The 23,782-nt window shown below is 40.8% G+C and overlaps 1 protein-coding gene across 3 annotated transcripts in view; it reads right to left on the reverse strand.

Annotated features, from left to right (window-relative positions):
• Nucleotides 1-23,782, reverse strand: part of ptprz1b (protein tyrosine phosphatase receptor type Z1b) — a 57,948-nt gene that overhangs the window by 16,721 nt on the left and 17,445 nt on the right. For all 3 annotated transcript variants that reach the window (XM_069520301.1, XM_069520302.1, XM_069520300.1), the window contains exons 2-9: nt 20,559-20,627; nt 7,550-7,729; nt 5,033-5,184; nt 4,852-4,947; nt 4,621-4,687; nt 3,961-4,118; nt 1,937-2,087; nt 392-576 (exon numbers count right to left, since the gene is read on the reverse strand). In XM_069520301.1, coding sequence (XP_069376402.1) covers nt 392-576; nt 1,937-2,087; nt 3,961-4,118; nt 4,621-4,687; nt 4,852-4,947; nt 5,033-5,184; nt 7,550-7,729; nt 20,559-20,627 — 1,058 coding nt within the window. The remainder of the gene's footprint in view (nt 1-391; nt 577-1,936; nt 2,088-3,960; nt 4,119-4,620; nt 4,688-4,851; nt 4,948-5,032; nt 5,185-7,549; nt 7,730-20,558; nt 20,628-23,782) is intronic.

Genomic DNA, 23,782 nt, shown 5'->3' on the forward strand with positions numbered 1-23,782 from the left:
CAGAGTTTGATCTGGGAATTCTTTTTCCCTTCCTTTAACACTGTGAGATATGGTAGTAGCCCTATGTGCACTGCAAATAAATAGGGGAAATTAGATTTGGAGGCGTGCATACAATTAAAATAATCTAATAAATACTCAAGTCAAGTACACTCATGCTGTACATGTACAATATGTAAAAAAACAGGTCAACACAGTCTTTGATGATTGATTGCAGACTCAGGGACATCCATAGCTTCCTGCTTTTACCGGACACATTTATACATGAGAATAAAATAACGCTATAACATGCATTTCACAGGATCTTTAAAATTACATGTATTCATAGGTAAGTGTTCATCTGGATGTCTTTGTTAGTTTTTTTTTGGAGAAATGTGGACAAATCTTCTCGTACCACATCCTGGTCCCCGTCTGTCCTGTACTCCTGCTTGCTTTGGTCTCGGCCCTGCAGCCTCTGGTACGTGACGGTGTACCAGTCGATGGTCGTGTCGTAAACCACGCGGGGGCGCTCCCAGGTCACCACAATGGTGGTGTCGTTCTGAGCGTCGGCCTGAACGTTCTCTGGCTCTAAGCTGCAGGCTGGAGACAGAAAAAAGATCTGTTAGAAAAAAAACCAACGAAATTGTTTCTTTGCTTGGGTGAGATGCAACAAAACTGAACAAAACAAATGAAAAAACATGAGGAGAACAGTCACAACAGGACAGCTGCACCTAAACATCTGACAAATGGTGAAATGTCTCACATTAACTACGGCGTTGCTGAAAGTTCAACTGCACTGAAAATGGAAGGAATACATTTAAAACAGAACAACTCTGGAGGTGAATGTGGCAATGAGTGGGAGGTGCGGGTGTGTGTGTGTGTGATCATGAATATGTTGCAGGCAAAAAGACCCCTCTCTGAATTTCTGAATACTTTATTTCAATTTCAAAAAGAGCAGCAAAATAAATTGCCAGCTTGGAGAGGAGCAGGGGCGCTGAAGTACAAAGTCGAGCTTGCTGGAAACCCACTTTAGACCCACTTTACTTTATGAAGATGGAGAGCGTCGTGAATTATATCTTTTGATGATCATGACGAGGCTGACCCTGGAGGACTACGTTACAGCTGCAGGCAAAGAAGGATAATACGTGGAAAAATTATGAATAACAATGTATTCAACTCTGATGGGGGAGTTTAATTTATACAACATTTTCATATTGCTGAAAATTGAACAGTCCACAAGCTTCAATTTGACTGTTCCATGTCACCAAAGGTTTTTAATTTATTCTGAGACTGGAATGTGAAAGAGTTCTCATTATACAGACTGGGCCCTTTCATTGTGTTGTACCTTTATTGTTTTAATATCAAAATAGCAATGAAATAATGCAACTGATCAAGATGGAGCCATTTTAACTATCAAGACACTCCTGGCCAATTTAATCCCCAACAATGCATCTTATTATGTATAGAAATACCTCTGCCAAGGAGTTTATGTTTTTGTCTTTGTCGCTGTCTTTTAGTCAAAAGGATTACACAAACACTATTGGATGGATTCCTATGATACTTGGTGGAAGGCTGTGGTATGCGTCAGGAAAGAACCCATTCAATTTGTTGTGGATCCAGATCAGAGTTTGATCTGGGAATTCTTTTTCCCTTTCTAACATTGTGAGATGGTATTAGCCCTATGTGCCCTTCTGCAAATAAATAGGTGAAATTAGATTTGGAGGCATTATGTTGCATAAAATTAAAATAATCAAGTAAATACTCAAGTAAAGTACAGAACATTAGTAAATGTAGTTACTCTGTCACTCTGTGCGATTGGTTTTAAAGATTTTCTTTACTTTCTGTAATTAAAAGGATTTATGTAAACATGAGGTGACTCAATGGGAAATTAAGTAAAATGCAGAAAAAGGAAACAAACAAGCAGCTTGAACTTTTGTTAGTTGGGTGTTTTGTGACATACTGGGTGTGAGCACGTCCTCCACTCCGGTGTACGAGGCAAACACCTGACCCATGAACTGCTGCTGCTGTTCTCTGAAGTTGTTCTGTAGGTAATCTGTCAGCATCACGTATCCGGCCTGCTCCATGGTCATCACCTCGCAAAACATCTCCAACTGAGACACACAGAGAAATGTTAATCATTTAAGGTGAAGACATGTAGGTATGGTTTAACGGTTTAGGTTAGGCAAGTAGTAACTATGGTTAAGGTTAGGTTAAGTCTCCAGGAAATCAATGTAAGTCAATATAAGATCCTCTTAAATCATAGAGACACGTGTCTTGTGTCTTTGTGTGTGTGTGTGTGTGTGTGTGTGTGTGTGTGTGTGTGTGTGTAAGAGGCTTGTGTCGGTGCCAGCCAGAGCCAGAGAGTAGCACTGCACTATTTATGGTTAGCTTGGATGTGCCCATGCCTTGCCACCCTCATTTCAATCATGCAAACACACACACACACACACACACACACACACACAATAACCGGCCTGTCCTCGTTCACTCTCCAATATTCTTCTACATAACTGATGATTATCACACAGATGATTTCAGTTGTAGCTGCTGTTCCTCGGAGATCCTGAAACGTCTTCAGTCTAGAACCAAACTGCAGGGACACCACAGTGCCAGCTCGTGTTGTTGCTGCTTGACAGAACTTTTTTTATTTCACCGGATTATTCCACTGCAAAAACCCTTTTCTCTAAATTCACATTTTGACTCAGGTCGTCAGATTGCATTACTTCAATGTCACAAGCCACAAACTGCCACCAGACACAACAACTCCAGGCGGCAACCGGAGACAAAGGAGATGGAGGAGAAGAGGAGTTTCCCTTTTATGCTGTCGTTTTAAAGTGAATACTAGAGCCAGGGACGACTGATGTTTTTTTTAACGGTTTTTACATCACTGCAGCAAGGACCCATATGACTTTTTGTTTCATGATTTCAAAGCACTACATGAGTGTGACTGGGAGCGTCTAACATTAAAAAATGAGAATTTACATCATAAAGCTAGCAGGCTCTCATCAGACATTAATTTAGTAGCGGCTGTCATTGATTTTAAAAGAAGCTTTTCATGACTGTTGGTTGTAAGTGAATGAGAAACAGAATTAGTCAAGCTGCCTTTTCTTTATTCGGTCCAGTGAAATCATTATTCAGAAAGTGTTGTGAATTTCTTGGTTTGGAATAAATAAATAATGCAATTCATGTTGTTTTGTTTAAAACAGTCACAAAGGAAAAATGCTATAAATGTGGAAGAAAATACTTTCTGTTACCCTCATGATAACTCAGTTTAATCCCCTTAAAGCTAGAGCTGGTAAGGTTCAATGTTTAGGTTACTTTCTTTGTCTCCCTCAGGAGAAAATTGTTTTGGATACAGGGAATTGTTGCCTCGATGCAAAACACACAATAAAAACATTAAATAGGACGTGCATGTGCAAAACATTAGCTTGTGCAAATAGAATCCTGTTAAAGCTTGTAGGAGCAGGCTATACTTTGAAAATATGCAATTGATACATCTCACTGTCTCTAACTGACCCTCTGGTCAAAGTCACATCCCAAAACACATGAACGTGCACCGAGTGACAACTGCTAGAAGACAACTTTTCTGTGACTCACTCGCTTGCCTCTGGTTATCGTCTCGCAAGCTTGTGAAGTCATGTGCAGTAAGAGCACGGGAGGGTGAGTGTGGGCAGGCGGGTCAGTTAATGACAGACTGGTACACCAGCCAGTCATTTCATTCAGTCCATGTGAAATGATTGGATGATTTTATTTAATGATCTTATTTCCTCAAATAAGATAAAAGTGGTACAGGAACAATTTACCAACCCTACCATCATCGTTAAAAGGGAATGCTTTTATTTCTAAGTGCAAGGAAGAAGTAGTGCTTAGTGCTAGCTTGAGTGATGCAAAAATGTAGTTATTGAGTTCAGGCTTTTTTCTACTCAGCATGTTCGTAAGTAAGGGTTTGTGTGTGTGTGTGTGTGTGTGTGTGTGTGCACTGACCTGTTTTTCTGATATGGGCACAGTTTGTTTGAACACAATCCATTCCACCATCTCAGAGCAGGGAGGAGCAGTCAGGGAGCCGTTGTAGATGTAGTATTTATCTGTGTTATTAGGCATTAAGGAGCGCAAGGTGAACGCTTCCAACGAGCCGCTTTTACCTGGTTTAAACAAAAAAAAAAGGAATGAAGTCCCTCCAGTAGCTGTCACAACAAATAACACATATTCCCAAAGATGATAGACTACCTTGAATAAAGCATTTTAAAGTCTCAGACTGTTTGTTCAGTCTGTGACATTCGTGATTTATCATTCAGGAGAGAGTGGCATCCTTTACTGTGTCATTATATTTGTGGCATACTTTATTTTGGATTCAAGGAGATATTTTCCAACTACTTGTGTTTAAACTATGACATGGAAATACAGTGACTCTGAATGACTTTGTGGGACGTCTTGATTTCTCTGATGATTCAATACATTATTCTCCTGAACACGTCCTATAATTTTATCAAATTAACTTCAGTGTTTTTCCCTCTTGGGTAAAATCAATTTGTGCAGAGCTCAGTCTGAGGCTCATAAGCACAACAACAGGGGAGATTAATGCAATTTAAGGGCTTATTATTTTACAATTTGCACCCAGTGTAATGACCCAGAGAGGTGACCTACCAAACCTGCTGACAGTGTTGATGGCATCTATCACAGGATTAAAGTTCTCATTGTCTTCCTGGCTGATCTGTGGATGAGAACACATAGACAGGCAGTATTTTAAAGAGGAACAGAAATGACTCACAGATAATAGTTGGTAACCTTACAGAGCTTTGTCGGTGCAGGTTTTGCAAAAATGGACCCGTGCAGGACTCTGATGATCTGGGTCACAAACCAAACAAGTGGACCTACCTCAAAGAGCACAGCCAAAGCAGCGACCCTCCCTCCCTCCCTAATAGCATCATCCAGACTTAGAAAGTCATCTGGATCGTAACAGTAGATCTGCATCTGGATGAGAGCAAGAAACAGGTAGGTTAGGTGGACTCAGACCAATGTATGATCATTCAATGTGTTGATGACGTCGCAGACGAACCTCCAGAGGGTATTTCATCCCATTCAGGCTGTGCTCAGACCCATCTGACGTTGCGTTGCAGCGCCCCCAGTGGAACATGATTCTACTGACACGAAACCTGGAGTTCAACCCTCCTCCACTCACAAAGAATTCCCCCTCCACATCAATGGCCACTAAAACACACACACATAAACTTTCATTTAACATTTGTGTAAACCAACCTGTTGAAATGATAATAGAGCAAAGAGCAGTTTATTTATTCCAGTGTACGTCATAAAGCCCATCTCCTCCATGTTAGTGGACGGGAGAAGGGAGAAATGGACAAAGTACACGTCAGATACATTTTTATCAAGTATGGTTTCTGTCATTTTATCACACTGATGTTAGTTCAAGTGTTCATTTTTTGATAAGGCTTTAAAAACAGGGGGAAACGTCATGATTGACAGCTGAGACTGAATTTGGCTGAACGTGTTTATGGACAGCACCTCGATACTGTGGCTCCACCCACTCGATCGCTGCAGTGCAGACTCTGACTCCAAATGCAAAAAATGGCAGCCTTCATATCCAGGATCTTTGAGCATCCTTTCTAGATAGTGATAGGAAGACGTGTCATCCATCTTTATATACAGTCTATGGTTTGTCCGTACAGAACGCTGGCGGCCAAATTACCAGTCAGCTTCACTAATGCTCCATGTTCAAATCTTCAAAACAACTGACAAGATGGTAACAACCACTTTAAACTTTAAAACATTCCTGCAGTGGTGTCACAGACACAGATCCATGTTCTCTTCACAGGAAATGACATGGAGCTTGGCAGCTGCAGCTTAAATGTGGGAATCCTGGTCATTTGATTTATGTGCCATGTCATGACTATGACATGTGTTATGAGTCCTCTCGTTGAACTTTTAATGGTGGGATTCTAATGTGAGGCACATGTGGACATTTTGCAAATGTTTACAAAATGTTCTGATGCCCAGTTTGTCTTTTAATATCACATTCAGTGCATTGAGACAGAGCAGGTCATATATTTCTCCCATAATATTAAGCCAGCTGTTCAGCAATATAAATATGCAATTTCCTGTTTGATTCCACAGAGAGAAAAGGAGATAGGTTTTAGGCCCATTAACATACAGAGGGTAAACACACACACAGACAAACACACACAGGCAGTATTGAAAGATGGTGATAATATCTCAGACAGCTTTCATTTGTTTCTCAGTGCAAACGTTACTGCACACTCTGACTCTCCTCTTGCCGTTTTATCACATCGTCTTCTCTACATGTACATTTCCTTCTCTTGCTCTTTTGTTGCTGCTTCTCTGTTGCTCGGTTTCCTCTTGTCTGCCTCTCGACATCGATCTTCCTTCCCTCTCTCCACATGATCTCTGCGCTGCTGTCTCACTGGCTGTTGCTCTCAGTCTCTTTCATTATCTGACTTGTTCTCCTTTAAATCCTTGCTGCTTCTCTTCTTCATTAACCTACAGGTTGTGAAATATATACGTGCATTTTTCTGCTTCTGAAAAGTTAAGCTTCTTTCGACATCCAGGGATTAAGAAGTGTTTTACGGCAGCGGAAACATGTCAGAATCATTTCCATGGGATCTACCACATGCTGCATCTCTCCTCTGCTTGCTGCTTTAACAGGCTCTTCTCTGGGGTTTAAAATAAAAGAGAGAGAACTGATACAGCTTGGGGTTTGATTTCCTGCAGGACATCATTGTTAACATGGCTTCAGAAATTTGACAAGGCAGAGCTAAAACCACTTCTTGATTAAGCCTGGGGGCTGATTATGGACAAAGAAAACAGTATGTTAAGGTTAGTCTGTTGATACTCACTTTTCATAAAGCAAAAGACTAGACAGTGTGGGAAAGGTACATTAAAGTGATACAATACACATGTTTTTTTTAGCTGTAAATTAAATTATGACTGTTCTTTGATGAAATACATCAATGCTGGTTTTAACATCACCATCACGTGGTGTTATAACCATTTGACGTCTTTATGTCATGACATTCATATATATTTGAAAAGATTAATACCCTCTAATGAAGGGTGGGCGCCACCAAAGACCACCCTTGAGTTGGAATCTGGAAAGCAGCGCTCATTTTCAAATTTATACTGAAACAAAACAAATAAACCACCACATCGTCTGCCATTCAGAGACGTCTCCCATCCTCTCCTGTCCCTCTATGTCCTCAGACACGACTGCTTCAGCCCTGACTGTCTCACAAACACACCCCGGTTGTTGAGATGCCCTTAATCAATAAGACATTTCTGTGGTTAAAGTGTGTTTGATGCTACTGGAGTTGTTGCTAATAACTAGACAACCTAGATAACAGGCTAATGTGTGTGTGTGTGTGTGTGTGTGTGTGTGTGTGTGTGTGTGTGTGTGTGGGTGAGAGATGGGCCTGTGGGGGGTAGGTAGGGGAGACTTAGCCACGCTCCCAGCACTGCGTCAAAAGGTATTTGTAGAATTTCACATCAGCCAAAACTTAGAGGTGAAGTTACATTTGAGGGCATTGTGAAAACATTATCGTACCAGTCTTTCCATTGTTGTGGATGGTGCTGGACTCTGCCGTCAGTTGGTCCCAGCCCTCGAGCTGTAGGTTTTGGTACTGCAGCCTGACCTGGGTGAAGGTTTCATCGATGTCCACAGGAGACTGCCGGCCGCTGTTGCAGGACGGGTACTTCTTACCCCAGCTGTGCTGGTTCAGGGTCCCTGCATAAGAGAGGGAGCGTGACAGATAAATAAAGCGATACAGAGTGTTCAAGGACTACTCATCTGAAAATGTCAAACTCCCTGAAAACTGTTTTGCTTTTGCATCTGCGTCACCAGAAAATCTGGAGGCTCAGCTGTGTTTGTGTTGGGAAAACAGGCCGAGTGCTATATTGTGACATAAAACAATCAAGCAGATTTTCCATTTTATTGCAAAAAATCTGAGTTCTATAATAAGATATTTTTGGATGCTGACAACCTTCACTTTTCACTCTTTGCTGTATCTGTACTATACATTTAGAAATGTGTGTTGCTGTTTGCAAACAGTATACTGGCTGTAAATGGATCCAGCTCTAATGAGGGCAGATGGTCAAACTATTGGTCAAACATTACTGGTTGGCCTCAGGTCACACTGTATCCTTGCAACCGAGTGTGTGTGTGTTTGTGTGTGTTGTTAACACACGAGTATTGATGTCCCGGTATGTGTGATGTGTGTTTGTGAATTGTTGTGTGGAGTGCACAACATGAATTCTGTTTAAACTCATGTGGCTTGGGTGTGTATGCGTGTGTGTGCATGCATGTGTGTGTGTGTGTTTGAACAAGGCTGTGCTTTTCGCATGAATAATGTAAGAGAATATGAGCAGCATCTGAAGAACAGTCAAACATGCATCACAATAAATGCAATCAAAGAGACATAAAAGAAAAAATGTAATTTTCCTAATTTCCAGCTCGTACCACATTCAGTTTGTTTCAATGTTCGGCTAAATATCACCGGCTCTGCCTCAAAATGTCTGTGTGACTGAATCAATTATGTATGAGTGTATGTCTGCATACACAAACGCTGGTTAAATGCAGAGAGATGCAGTGTATGAATCTATTCATGACTAACTCCATCCACTGACATACCAATCTGTGTGTGTGCTCTTATTTGTTACACACACACAGCACCTTCTCATAGGTACAAGCTACGTGTGTACTGTACTAGTGTAAACTGGAACACAGTTGCTAGTTGCGTGTAAGCATGAATAGTCATCGTCTTTGCATGAGTGAATATGTTAATTCACTGTGCAGCCATTCATCTGCTCTTTCCTCCAGGCGGATTCAGGGAAGTCTCTGGAGTCAACCCACTGAACTACATTCATCTTGCTGACTTATGTTTCAGAGGTAACGTTGCAATGTATATTGTTGGAAAACTGACAATAATAAAAAAAATAGTAATTTTCAAAAAGCTTATAAGTAATGATTTATTGTATCACAACTCAATAAGATAATTTGACTTAAGGTTCGATTTTATTCCTCACTATGCCAAGTCCTCACTTTTTAAAACAGCTGTTTGAGGAGTAAGACTTTTTTTTTTTTTAAAGGTTTTAAGGTTAGAATTAGGTTTAAGTTATGGTTAGGGCAAGGGTTGGTGTGAGGGTTAGTTGTGATGGATAATGTAAGAGCAAGGGCAATCGTGTCTAAAGACTAAATCAGCCTCTGGGGGCAACAGCCAATATTTTGGGGCTTTCAATGTAAACAGCAGATATTACTAAGAACGAAAGCTTATGTGTGTGTGTGTGTGTGTGTGTTTTACAGTACAACAATAAAGACAATGGGTCTAATGAGGTCAGAGCAGATGGTTTAACTGTAACTGGTCACACATGACTTAACAGGTATTGGCTTTACATTCCTGCTTATGTGTGTTTGTGACCCAAGTTCATCTAAATCAATTTCCTCTCTGTTGCACAGTTTGTCAGTTTGACAGCGACATTTCAAAAACATCCACCCTGTAAAAATGACTGAGGTCAAAATGTTCTGTCGGTTCAATGGTTCAGCAACATCCAGCTGTGTTTCATTTACATGAGCGATCTTCAATCGACAACAACCTACAACCAGCATAAGTCTGAGAGGTGCATACAGTAACCAGATTTATTTTTGTCATAACCCAAAGGAAACCCAACAACACCAGACATACAAGAGGCAGCATCACAACCAACACTATTGTCATGGACAAAAACAACAGACCACAAAGTTACAACAGAGTGAGAGAGAGGGGACAATCTCAGTTTGTCTGTCTCTTAGGATTAAGCAAAAAAGCTATCTAATGAAAGTTGGTGGAAGGGAGTGGTACGGACAAAGGAAGACTATTAACATGAAATGTTGGTTTGGATTTGATTCAGGGCAAGGATCAGGACCAGGATTGTTTTTCGGCATTCGGCACTCTTTAGACATTGACATTGTCAATCACAACAACGGCAACTTAAACTGATTCTGCAGTTCAGGGTTCTGAGTGCTGAGTTAGCTTAGTTAAACTTTGATAATATCTATGAAATTTGATGCAGATCCTGATGATGGTCCTGATTTTGTGACACAAAAAGTATTTTAGGGGAATGAACATCATTAATTTACTGTAAGGTAACAAATATTTCAAATATATCAGAGATATTTCCTGCATGTAATGGGAGCAGATTGCAGAAAACGGTCTTAATGGTATCTGATCTAAGATAAGATATATATTTTGGCTGCTGCGGCTGAGCGGTAGAGGGGTCGTCCTCCAAACAGAAGGTCTGATCCCAGTCTTCCTGCTTCTGCATGCCAAAGTGTCCCTGCTGCATATCCTCTCATAGAAAACAGTGCTGCCCATGGATGCACTGTATGAATGAATGGGTAAAAGGCAAACTGTAAAGTACTGTACTGTAAAGAGCTTTGAGTGGTCACCAAGACTAGCAAAGCACTATATAAATACAGATGTTTACCTGTGTTTCAATTTGTGATATCTGTACTTCGGTTCCACATTTCCATCTTCATTTCCATTTTATATGACGGTGCTAATACACTGTGTGGGTGTGTCGCTGAAATGACAGTGGGTCTGTCAACTGGCCACTGCAGCCTCATCCGTCAGCATCATAACACAAACACATTAGCTACTCTGACATAATGCTACCATGGCAACAAGTAGCTGACAGGTTAAAGAAAGGAATTAAAAAATCCACTGAAACTCGACTTTCCCGTCTTCATTCAAATCCACAACCACACACACACACGTATCACTCACATTCAGTCAAGGAGTAAAATTTGGATGATTAAATATGGAAATTACATTTCATATCTCTGACTTCCATTTGCTTTTTCACAGTAGTTCCAGAATAAAGCCTGCTGATGCAGCCACTGTGAGGATGTCGGACCTATTGTTGAAATTCATGTGGGGAACAAAGAGTCTGCTTTCTTAAATAAGAAATAATATCAGTATTATACTATATTTTCTCCTCAGTTTGTCCTTTGTACCTAAATTTGATATACTTATTTAATAATCATCTGTCTATGTGATAAATCAAATTCAATAGATGAGATCACAGTCAATAAAATAATAATAGCCATGATTTTTGCAAAAATAGGGTGAATTCTTGGCTCTTTATGAAAATATCAGACATGTTTAGGACACTGTTTTCGATGAGTGTGTGCAACTTTTTACAGCTTGATTAAATTTAAAGGGACTGATGGCCATTGTGAAGCTATCTGCTCTGATTGCCGTTGTAGTTAGTAAAGTGTTCAAGATAATTATGTAAATTATAGTGAGATAGTAAAGATGTCTGGAAAGATATTAAACTTCTCTGCAGCAGCCAACAGAGCAACCAGCTGTCGGAGTCAAGATCGAGACAGAAACCATTTACACCTGATCCCGCTGCTCCGTTTACCCCAGTACCCCTTCCATTTCAGCTTAACCCTGACTCCCGAGGGAGAAGAGGTGAGGGGAGAGAGGAGGAGAGGTGAGACGACCGAGGAGGAGAGTGCATTTAGTACAAGAGGAGAACAGAGATGTAGCAACAGGGGGGAAAAAAGGTTAGAGCACAAAGGGGATGAGAGAGGACACAGGAGAAAACATGGACGTCACAAAAAATGAGGTGTATGCGACATGAGGGTAGAGGAGAGCAGAAGACAAAGACAGGAAAGAACGGAGACAAAAAGAAGGAAAGTGTGTGTGTGTGTGTGTGCTGATGTAATGTACAGCTATGTTTCATGCTGAGAAAGTGCTCATTGAGAAACACAAATGTACATGCTATCTGCCTTTCTCCTCCTGCCTCAGCTTACAACAGTTCAGCTCCCTTGAATGCATGTCTCCTCTCTCTCTCTCTCTCTCACACCCACACACACACACACACACACATGCACAGACACACCCACACAGAGCTGATTTCACCCTCTGTGAGAAGGTTCTGCACTGCTGAGCGAGCTAACTGTTCAGAAAACATGCTGTATTATTAAATTGAATAATGTAGGGCTTGACTTTTTTAAGGACTGTCAGCCCCCGTCTGAATCACTGTCTGTAAAAATAGCCGAATATGTATCAAATATTAAAAGGAAAAAACGTTTCTTGGTTTAGCTTAACTCAGGGTGGTGCCTCTGAATCTGCATTATTGTGTGGCTGGCAGGAGGAGACAGAAGCAGTTGAACAGTTTAACCTCATTTCATGCACAGAGAGCTCTCTATTTCCTAAATGTTCCAGACGCTGCAATGTATAAATATAGATGACTAAAGATTGGTTTTATAATCCATCCAATCATACTGAGAAAAATATCCAGACAAAAGCCAAGAAGCCAAAGATATTTAATTTATAATGATATAAAAAAAAGGAAACGGTACCAAATGTGCGCAGCAGGAAAGTGATTGATTTTGTTTTTTTCTTAATAAATCAGGAATCAATTCATCTCAAAGGGAATTCGTTTAATTTTTGTAAACAACTTTTAACTGCTTCCTACTGAAACTGTAGCAATTTTTACATAAACACCATAAAAACAACTGCCAGCTTAGTTACCCTCATTATTCCTTTGACCCTCATCTTGTCAAGAGTCCCCCTGTGACTGTTTTACGGCATGAAACTGAGTTTGGTTATTAAACATGATAGATGAAAGCAGAGGGATGAACAAAAAAAAATCTTCTGGAAAAGCCTGATGGCAAATGACCTTAGCTACCTCCACCAAGGAAGTTATGTTTTTATCTGCGTTAGGTTTTTTTTGTAAGTTAGTAGGATTATGTAAAAACAACTACACCGTTTTCTAATAACTTTTGATCAATGTCACAATATGCATGACAAATATACAGCATAGGTCTGCTTAACCATTTCAAATGATAATTTTAACATTAGAGTACATATACTGTGTACAGTATAGGCACAAAACAATTGAAATCATCCAATTCTCTGACACATTAATATTCAATGTAGACTTTTTCCAATTAAAGAGCCACTGCTCTGTGACAGCTTCAACACAGCAGACGCCTGGGCTCAGGAATAAGAAATGTTTCTCTGTGTGAAAGACGACTTCAGTCACTTTTAGTCTGCAGAATCTCTGCATTCATGGGCATGCTCTCTCTCACACACACACACACACACACACACACACTATGACTGACATAATGGAGTGAGCCTGAAGCGGATAAGATCTGAGCTACTAAATGAATCTATTATGTATGGCAGAGAAAGGAGTACACACACACACACACACACACACACACACACACACACACACACACACACACACACACACACACTCTTGCACATCAGCCGCTCAGAGAGATCTACTTTATGGTAATGAGGGCCTGTCAGCAGCCACCATATCTGACAATCAGACCTGTCAGATTATTCAGAAAGAAAAAAAGAAAAACTCGTATGCCCCTGTATGCTCTTCCTGTGATCTCTGATGGCTCCGTCTAGACGTGAGAACATGGAGAACTCTCTGGAGTGAGACATGACCGAGACCAGACTGCAGCTATACTCAGATAAATATTAAACAATGGCAGACTGGCTTTCGAAACTGATGTAATGTCTTAATGTACAGAATGAAGGTTAAAAAACAAAATAAAACTTACTTGAACAAAAAAAATTTGCTTCAGTACAGGAGCTTTTCATAGGACTTAGGAGTAAGGGGATCCTAGGGGACCCTACATTAAACAAAACCAAACCCCTCACTCAAGTCTTCAATCAATGGACTTTTACCAAATGCAATGACAACAAAGTCTAGAATCTAATCTAATCAACACATCGTGTCTGCTACACATCCAAACTTCTCAGTTTTAACGCTCTAAGATTCAGTGTACTGTGGGTTATGCCAGACGTATACATAGCAGAGTGGATGCGTTAAGGAAAACATAGTAGCGTGGATGTAGCCTGACGCCCACTGCAGGCCCACTTCTGAAGAGGAAAGGTCCTCCACTTCTAAAGATCCCTCTGAGAAAGAGGTGCCTTGAGAATTTGTGTCACTCCATTTTTGAATGGCTTAAGAATGTCATGACAATGACACTCTCACTCAACATCCAGCCCCGCCTCCCCTGTCCCCCTTATCCCCTCTGTACCCTGTTCAGTTTTCATTATTTGTTCAACACTATCAAAGGGTGGAGTTATGCTCAGGGCTAGGTACACGTAAGATAACGGATTACTGCCCGTGTTTGTATTACTCTCTTAAACTGGCCAGGTTAGCGCACATGAGCGTGCAATGCAGACTTCCCTAAATATTGAGGTCCTCATTGTTCAAACATTCTCCTCTCACAGTCAGAGGAGGCCGACAACATGCAGAAACTACACTGAACTCATTACCCACTGGTGCAAGCGAGAAACAAGGACAGAAAATGGGAAGCACAGAGTGTTGTACAGAAAACCCACACACATACACACCTCTGCATCATTACAAGGCTCTGGGAGCAGCCGCACAGATTGAGCAACAACTGGAGCAGAAGAGCAGCCAGCCTAAAGTATTTGGTGACTAAGAGAGAGCGGTTATTGTGGGGTGGGCGCACGAATATCCACAGAAAAGGAAACGACACATGAGATAAGAGAGGATGAGGGTGGGGGGGGGACACAATCAAACAGACAGCTGACTGGGAGACACTCAGTTAACTGGGATCAAAGTCATGGTGTAAAAGCCTCTACAAAGAGATATGAGACACTGAAACCCTCCAATTAATAATATGACAGTAAAAAACAAAGAGTAATCAAAGGCTTCCAGCAGAAAGACACAATAAATATGCATCAAAATAAATTGCATAGTAACCCATGGGATAATGAAGAGGGGCTGATTTGACTTTTAAATTATTATTATTATTTATTTATTTATTAAGGGCTCTGATGTGATATGTGGTTGGGAAGTAATCAGGAATGATTAGCAACGTTGTGAGTATTATGATCAACCAATTAGTCTTCCAGCATTGGCAGGAGCTTTATTCATTGGCTGATTGATTCATAATTTGAAAACAGAATGTGTCTGTATCATTTGTGACATCAATCAGGAATCAGCAGTGCCAATAGTTTCCGCGGGTAACATTTCTGCGTTGCGGCCCATCACGCCAAAATCTTTGCCACTGCTGATCCACCAGAGGGCGATCACTATGAGCTTGACCTAATGACCTAGAAGTAAAGTAACTGAGTAATGTTATGTTATTTTGGGAGGTCATCAGCAGGCAAGACCATCCTGGACAGACAAACACAAAACCAAAGCATCAGAGAAGCGGCTTGTGAAAGTATTTTGTGTGTAACACCATAGACGACTAATAAACAAACAAAGGTGAGGCTGTTTGTTCGTTCAGATTCAAAGGAACAAGCAAATAAAGATATGGGGAGACAAGAGGATGACGGTCGCCATCTGTGAAGCTATGATATTGTGAGTTCTATCTTATGACCCAAAATGCATTTTAATTCCAGGTGATATGTATGAGCTGCGCTTTCTTTAATCCACTATTCATGTCAGTCTGAACACAACCACTGCAGCTACAGCATCTTGGAAGCGGCTGATGTTATCTTCCCTTAATTTAAAACAGAGAGTGACATGTACATGGTATGCATACATGCAAAGTGAGTGAATGAATGTAAACTGCTCAATGACCCAGATTTGCATTTCAGTGGTGAACATGAATTTTACATAAAGAATTCTGCTGGGGTTTGGGAAGACGGGGCCATCACACAGCCTCTCCTGTTATTCATATCAGCCTAATCCTGATGACGGAGCGGCGAGGAGAAGCTGCTGGTACTAATGCTGCAGAGACATGTATTTTCTTGGAAACTACGGCACCATTTAATCGAGACTGTGATCTGATTCGAAATGTGAACACGTAAATCGTTTGGCGTCTGCCACAGTCCAATTTTCTCTCCAATCACATAATTAAGAGCATCAGGAAACTGTCCACCGGCAGGGTTTTACAGACTTATGTGAACAGGCAGTATTCATTTTTTCAAACTCTGTACAGATCTGTGTGTGTGTGTGTTCACCGGATAAAGCACTGGGGGAATATTGAAGCCTGATGCCCCCCGGCTATGTCTTAGTTGGATCTAGAAGAGAGAAGAGACTGAGACAGGAGAGGGAGAGAAAGAAAGAGAGAGAGACACAGATACAGTGGTAGAGAAACAAGGTATAAGAAGAAGTAGTGGTGGTAAAAAGATCTTAGTACAAGTCCAGTGAGTATGTGTAGTTCTATGAGTGTTTGAACACTATCCTTTGAAAAAAACATCACATCTCATTACATTTAGCTAGATGGACACACACACACACACACACACACACACACACACACACACGTGCAGACACACAACAGATGGGGACCTGGGGGATGTCCTCCAGGTAGAAGAATCCCAGGGAGCCCCTAGAGACAAAGCAGAGTAATGATGAGGACGACAAGGGGGAGGAGGAGGAAGAGGAGGAGGGAATGTTTTTATGCATAAACACAAGTACAAAATGTACAGTTATTACTGTACTGTTCAATGTACTATAGTAAATCTACTGCTAGTACTACAAAGATGAAGCATAAATATAAGTAATATAATTGTGAAATCTGTTATGAGAAAAAAATATCTGCCTTTATTAGACTCATGATCAGCTGGTGTTTACGTTCAAATAGCCTCAGTGTGCACCATGGATTCAAAGGAACAATGCATTTAATGTTGGTCTGGAACTTTGTATCTCACTGATACAGGCTTAGTGTTTACTGTTTGTCACAGAGTGCAGTGCTGAGTGTGACTGATTATCTAAAATCTGTCTACAAAACAAGAACTGATTGACTGCATTCAATTGTCAGTGAATTAGTTTTAAATATTGCAGCACAGACAGGGTGAGATGTTTGATGAAGAGCTTCAGGCATCAACAAACCTCCAGCTTTAAAACTACAACTGAAAAAACATTGCGTCACCAACACAAGTCCTCTTGGCTTGTTTAAGAGATATAAGATCATAAACTGCTTGGGAAATAAACAACCTGCCTAAAGATACTGTAAGTGTTTGGACTGTGGGCATGCCAGTATATAATCTGCATGGAGGTTGGAAGAGCTGCAACTGTGATCACTTTTTATTTCTCAGATTTTGTTCATTATGGTGACGGGAGTTTCGGCTCTTTTAAGAGAGCGGGTGCATTTGACTCAGCTCAGCAATGAGAGACGGCTCTAACAATGGCAAATCGTGACAAATAAGCAAAAGAAAAAAGAAAACTTGCTCTCAGATAGGAGCCGGATCAATTCATTAACTCCACCAATTACTACATCTAACACTCTATAATTTAACAACCTCTCTTTATCCTGCATGATGAGGATTGGCTGGCTTGTTGTGACCTATAAACTGTATATGTATAGTGCAAGTATTTATGGTTCTATGGTTTATTTGTATTGTGTTTTACTGAATTATGAGTTTTAACCTTTATTAAAAAATGTAATCACACAACCAGTTTGTTAAATAAAAGCAGTTTGAAAAAGTATCAAGTGATTCTAATGTAGCCCACTTTAAAACCTTCCTACTGTGCCTCACTCGTCCTTTCACTGTGAAGCTCTTTTTTTTTAATTCAACTCTCCGTCCCTCCATCACTCACCCTCTCTCTTTTATTTGCCTTTATTTTCCTTTTGTCCCCCTCTACTTCTGACCTAACTAAAAAGCTGTGCACGGTGCCTCACAATGAAGTTCGCCTCTTTCAAATGTTAATGCTTTTACTCACGGCTCAGTGCACAACGCAGGGCACGTAACAGAGCTGGTCAGAAAAACAACATTGTGAACACATGCACACAATCAACACTGACGCACACACATGCACGCGTGCACACACACACACACACAGAGCAGAATGGCTGAAGTTACAGTGAATCCAAATGAACTGCCACTAAGAGGCCTTCAGGTGTGATGGACTGCAACACAGGGGAAATTGAGACATACTAAATTATCATGTAGAAAGAAAGAGAGAGAGATGAAAGAGAGAAAGAAAGAAAGAGAGAGAGAGATGAAAGAACAAAAGAAAGAGTTGTGAGGGAACCAATGATGGAAGAATCTCAATTTTTATAGCAGATATATTTAGGTTTTTCATCTTTCATACAAACAATTCTATTACACTTGGACTAACAATGTGTGTGTGTGTCTCAGAATTGTTGACATTCTTGCTGCTTCGTTAAATATTAGTGGGAACAAGTCACATAAACAAAATCTCATGGCATCCCTGGGTGCATGTGGGTGAATCTGGCTCGAGTATGGATTGGCTCCAACCCCCCACTCGCGACACATATAGATAATAGATCGATGGATATTTCCTCGACACCGTAAAGCTACTATGCATCTGTCCAAGGCAAGCTTCCCCTTCAAGCAGCTGAGAGAACAGATCCAAATACTGGATGTAGTTTGCTGGACAACAGCATTGCCAAAAAACACCGTGACTATCTGCTCAAATGTCACTACATGTCATGTTATGTCAGGCACACACATACAGATAAACTCCCATTCTCAAGCTCAACTCTTAGAATTAGATGAATCTCTTACAGGGTGGTTGTCAAGTTCAGTTTGGGGTGTGGAGGGAACTAGTAACAATTTCAGCCAGTTCCTGAACGGTGTCCAAGTGTACGAGGGGGTAATTGTCTCCAGTATGATGCTTCATATTATGTGAACAAACATCTCGTGTCTATTGTCGCCAGCAATCTATTTGATGTGCAGGTTAATACATTTAATAGCTCTGTGTTTAGCTCACTGACGACTTGTTGAGCCAGATCGCTCATCCTCATTCCCCCTGACCACTAAGAAGCTAATCTCCCCCTCTGGGACCATTACCTACTTTGTTTCTGTCGGACCACAGCTTAGCACGGCAGGGGCTCCGTGCCGGGTTATCTAACCATATGCTCCGAGGCAGATCTGGGCTCAGTCTCCCGTGGGAGATGTTAATAGATTATTTCTTCAGCTCATGTGATAATTAGACTGTTGGGGCTGGAACTGTCTCTTGTGCTTTCTGTTTTAGGGAAGCGTCTGTGTGAGTTTGAAAGGTACGCAGGGGGCAACCCAAAAAACCCACCTTAAGCCTCCTCTAGCTGATTGATGGATGAAGAGTCCAATTGAGTCATTAAGAGAAACAGTTCTGTGTGTGTGCAGTGTTCCATCTACAGTTTAAATTGAAAAAGTACAGCTATCAGAGACCCACGCCATCATCACCCCCGGGGTACCCAGCAAGCACCTGGACATGCTGCAGTATGTGCAAACCTCAGCTGCCATTGTTGTCACCCAAATCAAGCCCTGGCAGCACATCACCCCCCCCCACTCTAATCCATCTTTACTGGTTTCCCGCATCATATACAAAATCCTCCTCCACACCTACAAATGGCCCCTAAGTATCTGTCTGACCTTCTCCACCACACTCCATCATGGAACCTATGGTCCTCAAATAACTCTCTGCTCACTATCCCCTGCAGCTTGAAAATCCACAGAGAGAGGACATTCAGTGTAGCAGCCCTGACCATTTGAACTCTTCCCCTGCAGAGATCCCCAATGCCTCATACCTGGACACCTTTAAAAAAAACTCCTCAAAGCCCAACCGTTCAAAAAGGATTTTTACCACAAATTTTTCATGCTTCAGCAACCATTTCCACTATTACCTTCAGTCCTTGGTTTGTAAAGCGGCCTTAGCGTTTGTTATTGTTATCATCATTATTCATTTTATCACCACATCACTTTGTTCTTTTCATCTCAAGCACCCATCGGAGGACTTGGGTTTATATTTTGTATGGTTGAACCCGTCAGACCACAGAGCAAGGAGTTGTCCTGTGTTGACTCCACAAATAGTAGGAATCTTACAACACCTATGGTGAAAAAAGCACAACACCCATCTGCAGTATTCAGTGTCAGACTGATCAACTCCCTCAAACAGGTGGGTGCTGTCTTTGCTGTGATAGTTTCAGACAGAAACAGCCAGGACAAGCTTCGATATTCATGGGTAACAAGGGGACGAGTCCTGCGTCATCTGACTGGTTACATGAAAAGAAGCTACAGTGATGACATCAGCACCTTTCTGAAATTCAGAGATTTTCAACAAGATGTATTTGGACTACCCACGCGAAAAAAAGGTAGACCGTTGTGTAAAAACATGCTGGGTGCAGCACTTTTTCTCTAGGCAGGCCCATGAGGCCACACTCACTCTCTCCTGATTGGGAACAGAAGACTACTTATAAAAAATGCTGGTATGCTTGTAAGACTGAAAAAAATATATTGTATTTGTGAAATGCATCTTATGCTTGGCTGATTTGATCATTACAGAGCTGTCAGATACACTATGTGACTATAATGGATGACTTCAGAACACTAACACCACTCACAGAGCACAGTCAGTAACAAGTTGATTATTTCGTTGTAGTTTTTGTACTGTTATGAATTGATCGATTTATTTGACTTTGCATTTATTCTTTTACTCCCTGTACAGAACTGTTGCAGCCTTTTTACAAGTTCTCTGCACATGTATAATCTCAAAAGTCTAACTTCCTCTCGGTCGGATATGCAACGCTTGCATAAGAGTTATATGACAACCTGTTTTACAATTGTAAGGACAGGAAATGCAAAATGGTAAAATGGACTCATACACACCTGAGTACGACCAGTCAATATCTTCTGGGAGTTTCTTCAGGCCTCTGACCAGTGGCTCCGCTGCCACAACTACAGGAGAGAGAGACACACACACACAAATAATATCATTGTTGTTTTGAATTTAAAAAACACACAAATGCACTGACTGACCGATGCAACCATGACCAGACCAGCTGCTGTGTGGCATTGACATATAAATGACAAGCTTTTCCTATTGTTCAGGGGATAAGTCTCATAATAGTCATGTTTTACTCTCTCACTCTCTCTCTCTCTCTCACACACACACACACACACACATACTGTACACCATTTTATAAGGGGAACTAAAGAACATCACCATTAACCATTAGGAGGGTTTTTTCAGAACACACACACCTTTTTATCCCACTGCAGTAATTTTCACTCAGGGACATTAGAAACAATGATGATGAAGTCACAGGTGGGCGACTCCATGTGTGAATTTGTGTGAGTGCTATTTGCCTCAAGGCTGAACAAGCTGACCATTTGCTAAAAGCTCACTGTCCCTCTCCTCTTGCTCCTTGACACACACACAAATGCCTCTTCCTCAGTAACTTGTCTTTTTCTCCATTTTTTTATTTTCTTTATACATTTATACCTTTATATCTTCCTGCTAATCATTAAGTAACAGCCAATGCTGCATGTAATGGTCCATAAATAAACTGATTACAGAGAATTTACGTTGTCTATAAAAAGACCACATAGTTGGTCTGGCATGAACACTCTGCCAACCTTTTAAATCATTTGATCAGTAGCAGAGGGAGTTAATGGCATCTGAATAATGTAAGCAACATTATCAAGTGTTATGCCCTACTGAGAAAGACATACATTAAAAACTCATCATTAAAATTGTAATTGAGAGCAACAGACTTCATCCTCATAATTTTAATTTTGAGTTTTCAGACAAATGCAATTTAATGGACTATAACACTTTTCCTTTGTTACAAATGCACAAACGTTCATACAAATCACTTGTTCGATCAGACATCATTCACACCCACTGCTGTCAGGGGCAATTTAGTCAAGGTATTCTGATACTAACATCAATATGTCGCCAATGCTGCTGAAAATGCCAAGTCAGTCATCGACGAGTATGCAAATTTACGCACCAATCCAATATCATGACTTCATGTTGCATGAATTTTAACCAAATAAAACTGCAATTTTCCCTCTTCCCAAAATCATTTCTTCTTTGCTGCTTCAAAAGTGAAGTTGTGCTGTACTGCCACTGGCAAGTGTTGTTTCTAGAGCAGCAAAGAAGATGGCCAGAGCCGGCTAAAGTGTAATTTTACTAAAATCACAGAAGCCAAAATGTCAGATTATAAACTAAAGTGCAATTTGGCAACATTTCACACTGGAAAGTCCCACAAGTAAAATGCCATATGCACCATATGCAACAGTTTTTCAAAGGATTTAACAGCAATGAGTAGCATAGCATAGAGATAGAAATATGTTTTATATGTGATTTTTTTTTTAAATGCACTGGTGCATCTGTACTTGGCATTGACCAAAACACAAAGTCAAGGTATCAGAATAGCAGAGGAAAGATGGTATCAGCACATCTCTACAATTTAGGGTTCAGTGTCTTGCCCAAGGACACCACGGTATGTGGACTGTAGGTGCCAGGGATCGAACCACCGACCTTCAGTTTAGTGAAGCTCCACCTCCTGAGTCACAATCGCTCTAATGTGTGCATGTGTATTACAACGATCCTGTAAAGCACTTAGCACACAAACAGATGGCAAATCTGATGTTTTTCATGGAATCAGAAAACAATGTAATAAAGCCTGTTGCTGAGCTAACCCCCCCCATTATGCCAACAGATTTTAATGTTGTTGCTGATTAGTGTGTAGTGAGGACGAAAGAGCAGGACTGGCATGCTAATAATATAGTCAAATCTGAAAACTTTAAGGGGAAATAAATACATGGAATAAAAACTACATCCTTTCATTTTTGATCTTTTGCAGCACACAGACATATCAAAAACCTGTCCTGTAAGAAGATGAAAGCCTGTGTTGAGTCAGATTTAGGTCACAGACAGCTATCATCAAATGCACAACATTAAGTCTGTCCATGCAGCACAGATGAACTCCGCATATAAAGCAGGGGCAGCGGGATAAAGCTGGATAATAATAAAAAGAAAACACTGGGCAAAATACTGCACAAATGCAACAGCTTACACTTTTAACAAACCATGTGCTGCTGAGCCACTGAAGACATGCGATGCAGTGCACCCCCCCTCCTGTGTCATCTGTAAAATCTTCTGCATCAATGAATATTCAACAAACCCTGACACTGATGCAGTCACAGGGGGATTTTAATGTTGAATCTCACACTCGTTCAACTTATTTTGGCTCCTTCACTTTTGCTGATGCTGCCAGTAATAAAAATATTTTCTTTTTGTGGGTTTTTGGAGGTTGCGTGGACCTCATGAGGAGCTAAAAACAAACTACTGATGGGTCTCTAAGGCTACATCCATGATGCTACATTTTCAATTCAAAATTAAATTTTCAAACTAAGATGATCTCTGTCCACACAAGCGTTTACTCTGTTAGTTTTAATCCCCATCCATACTAACAGTTTCTTATAATCTGCGTTTCTTACTAAAACGCAGCCCTGGAGTTTTCAAACTGAAATGGGGACAGTAGCATTTCCAAACTCTCAGTAGTTTGGATGCCAGGTGTATCCGTAGCAGATTTGATACATTTTCAAACAAAAGCGTGCAGGAATACTCTAATCTGAGAGGTGACTCTACTCTTAGGCCTAAAGAGATTAATCCAGAGCATGGTTAATAGTATGGAAGTTCATTCTCAATAAAAACATTGAATTGATTTAAAAAAACAAACAACAATGTGGATGTATTGGATAAGTCTCCCGGGAAATGATTTAAGTCTCGGACACATGATCACTGTGACATATACCAGACCAACACCTAAATAAAACGTGGCGACAGATGGACTTAAATGTTGTGTAGATATCAGTGTGTACTGTGAAGCTCCAGCATCATTCACACTGCTCTCGCTATAACTTCAGTGTATCAGATGATTACATTCATGTCGGCACAAAGCTGTAGAGACCGATGAGAGAAATGAATGAGAGCATGGAAAAGGGAGAATGAGCCAGGAATGGAGTTGACTGTGGGATTGTGGCGTCAATAATGGCTTCATTAACATCACACTGTGAGGGATTTTAATCTAATTTGCCCT

This window comes from Paralichthys olivaceus, chromosome 23 (genome assembly GCF_024713975.1).
Source record: "Paralichthys olivaceus isolate ysfri-2021 chromosome 23, ASM2471397v2, whole genome shotgun sequence".
Classification (NCBI taxonomy): Eukaryota; Metazoa; Chordata; class Actinopteri; order Pleuronectiformes; family Paralichthyidae; genus Paralichthys; species Paralichthys olivaceus.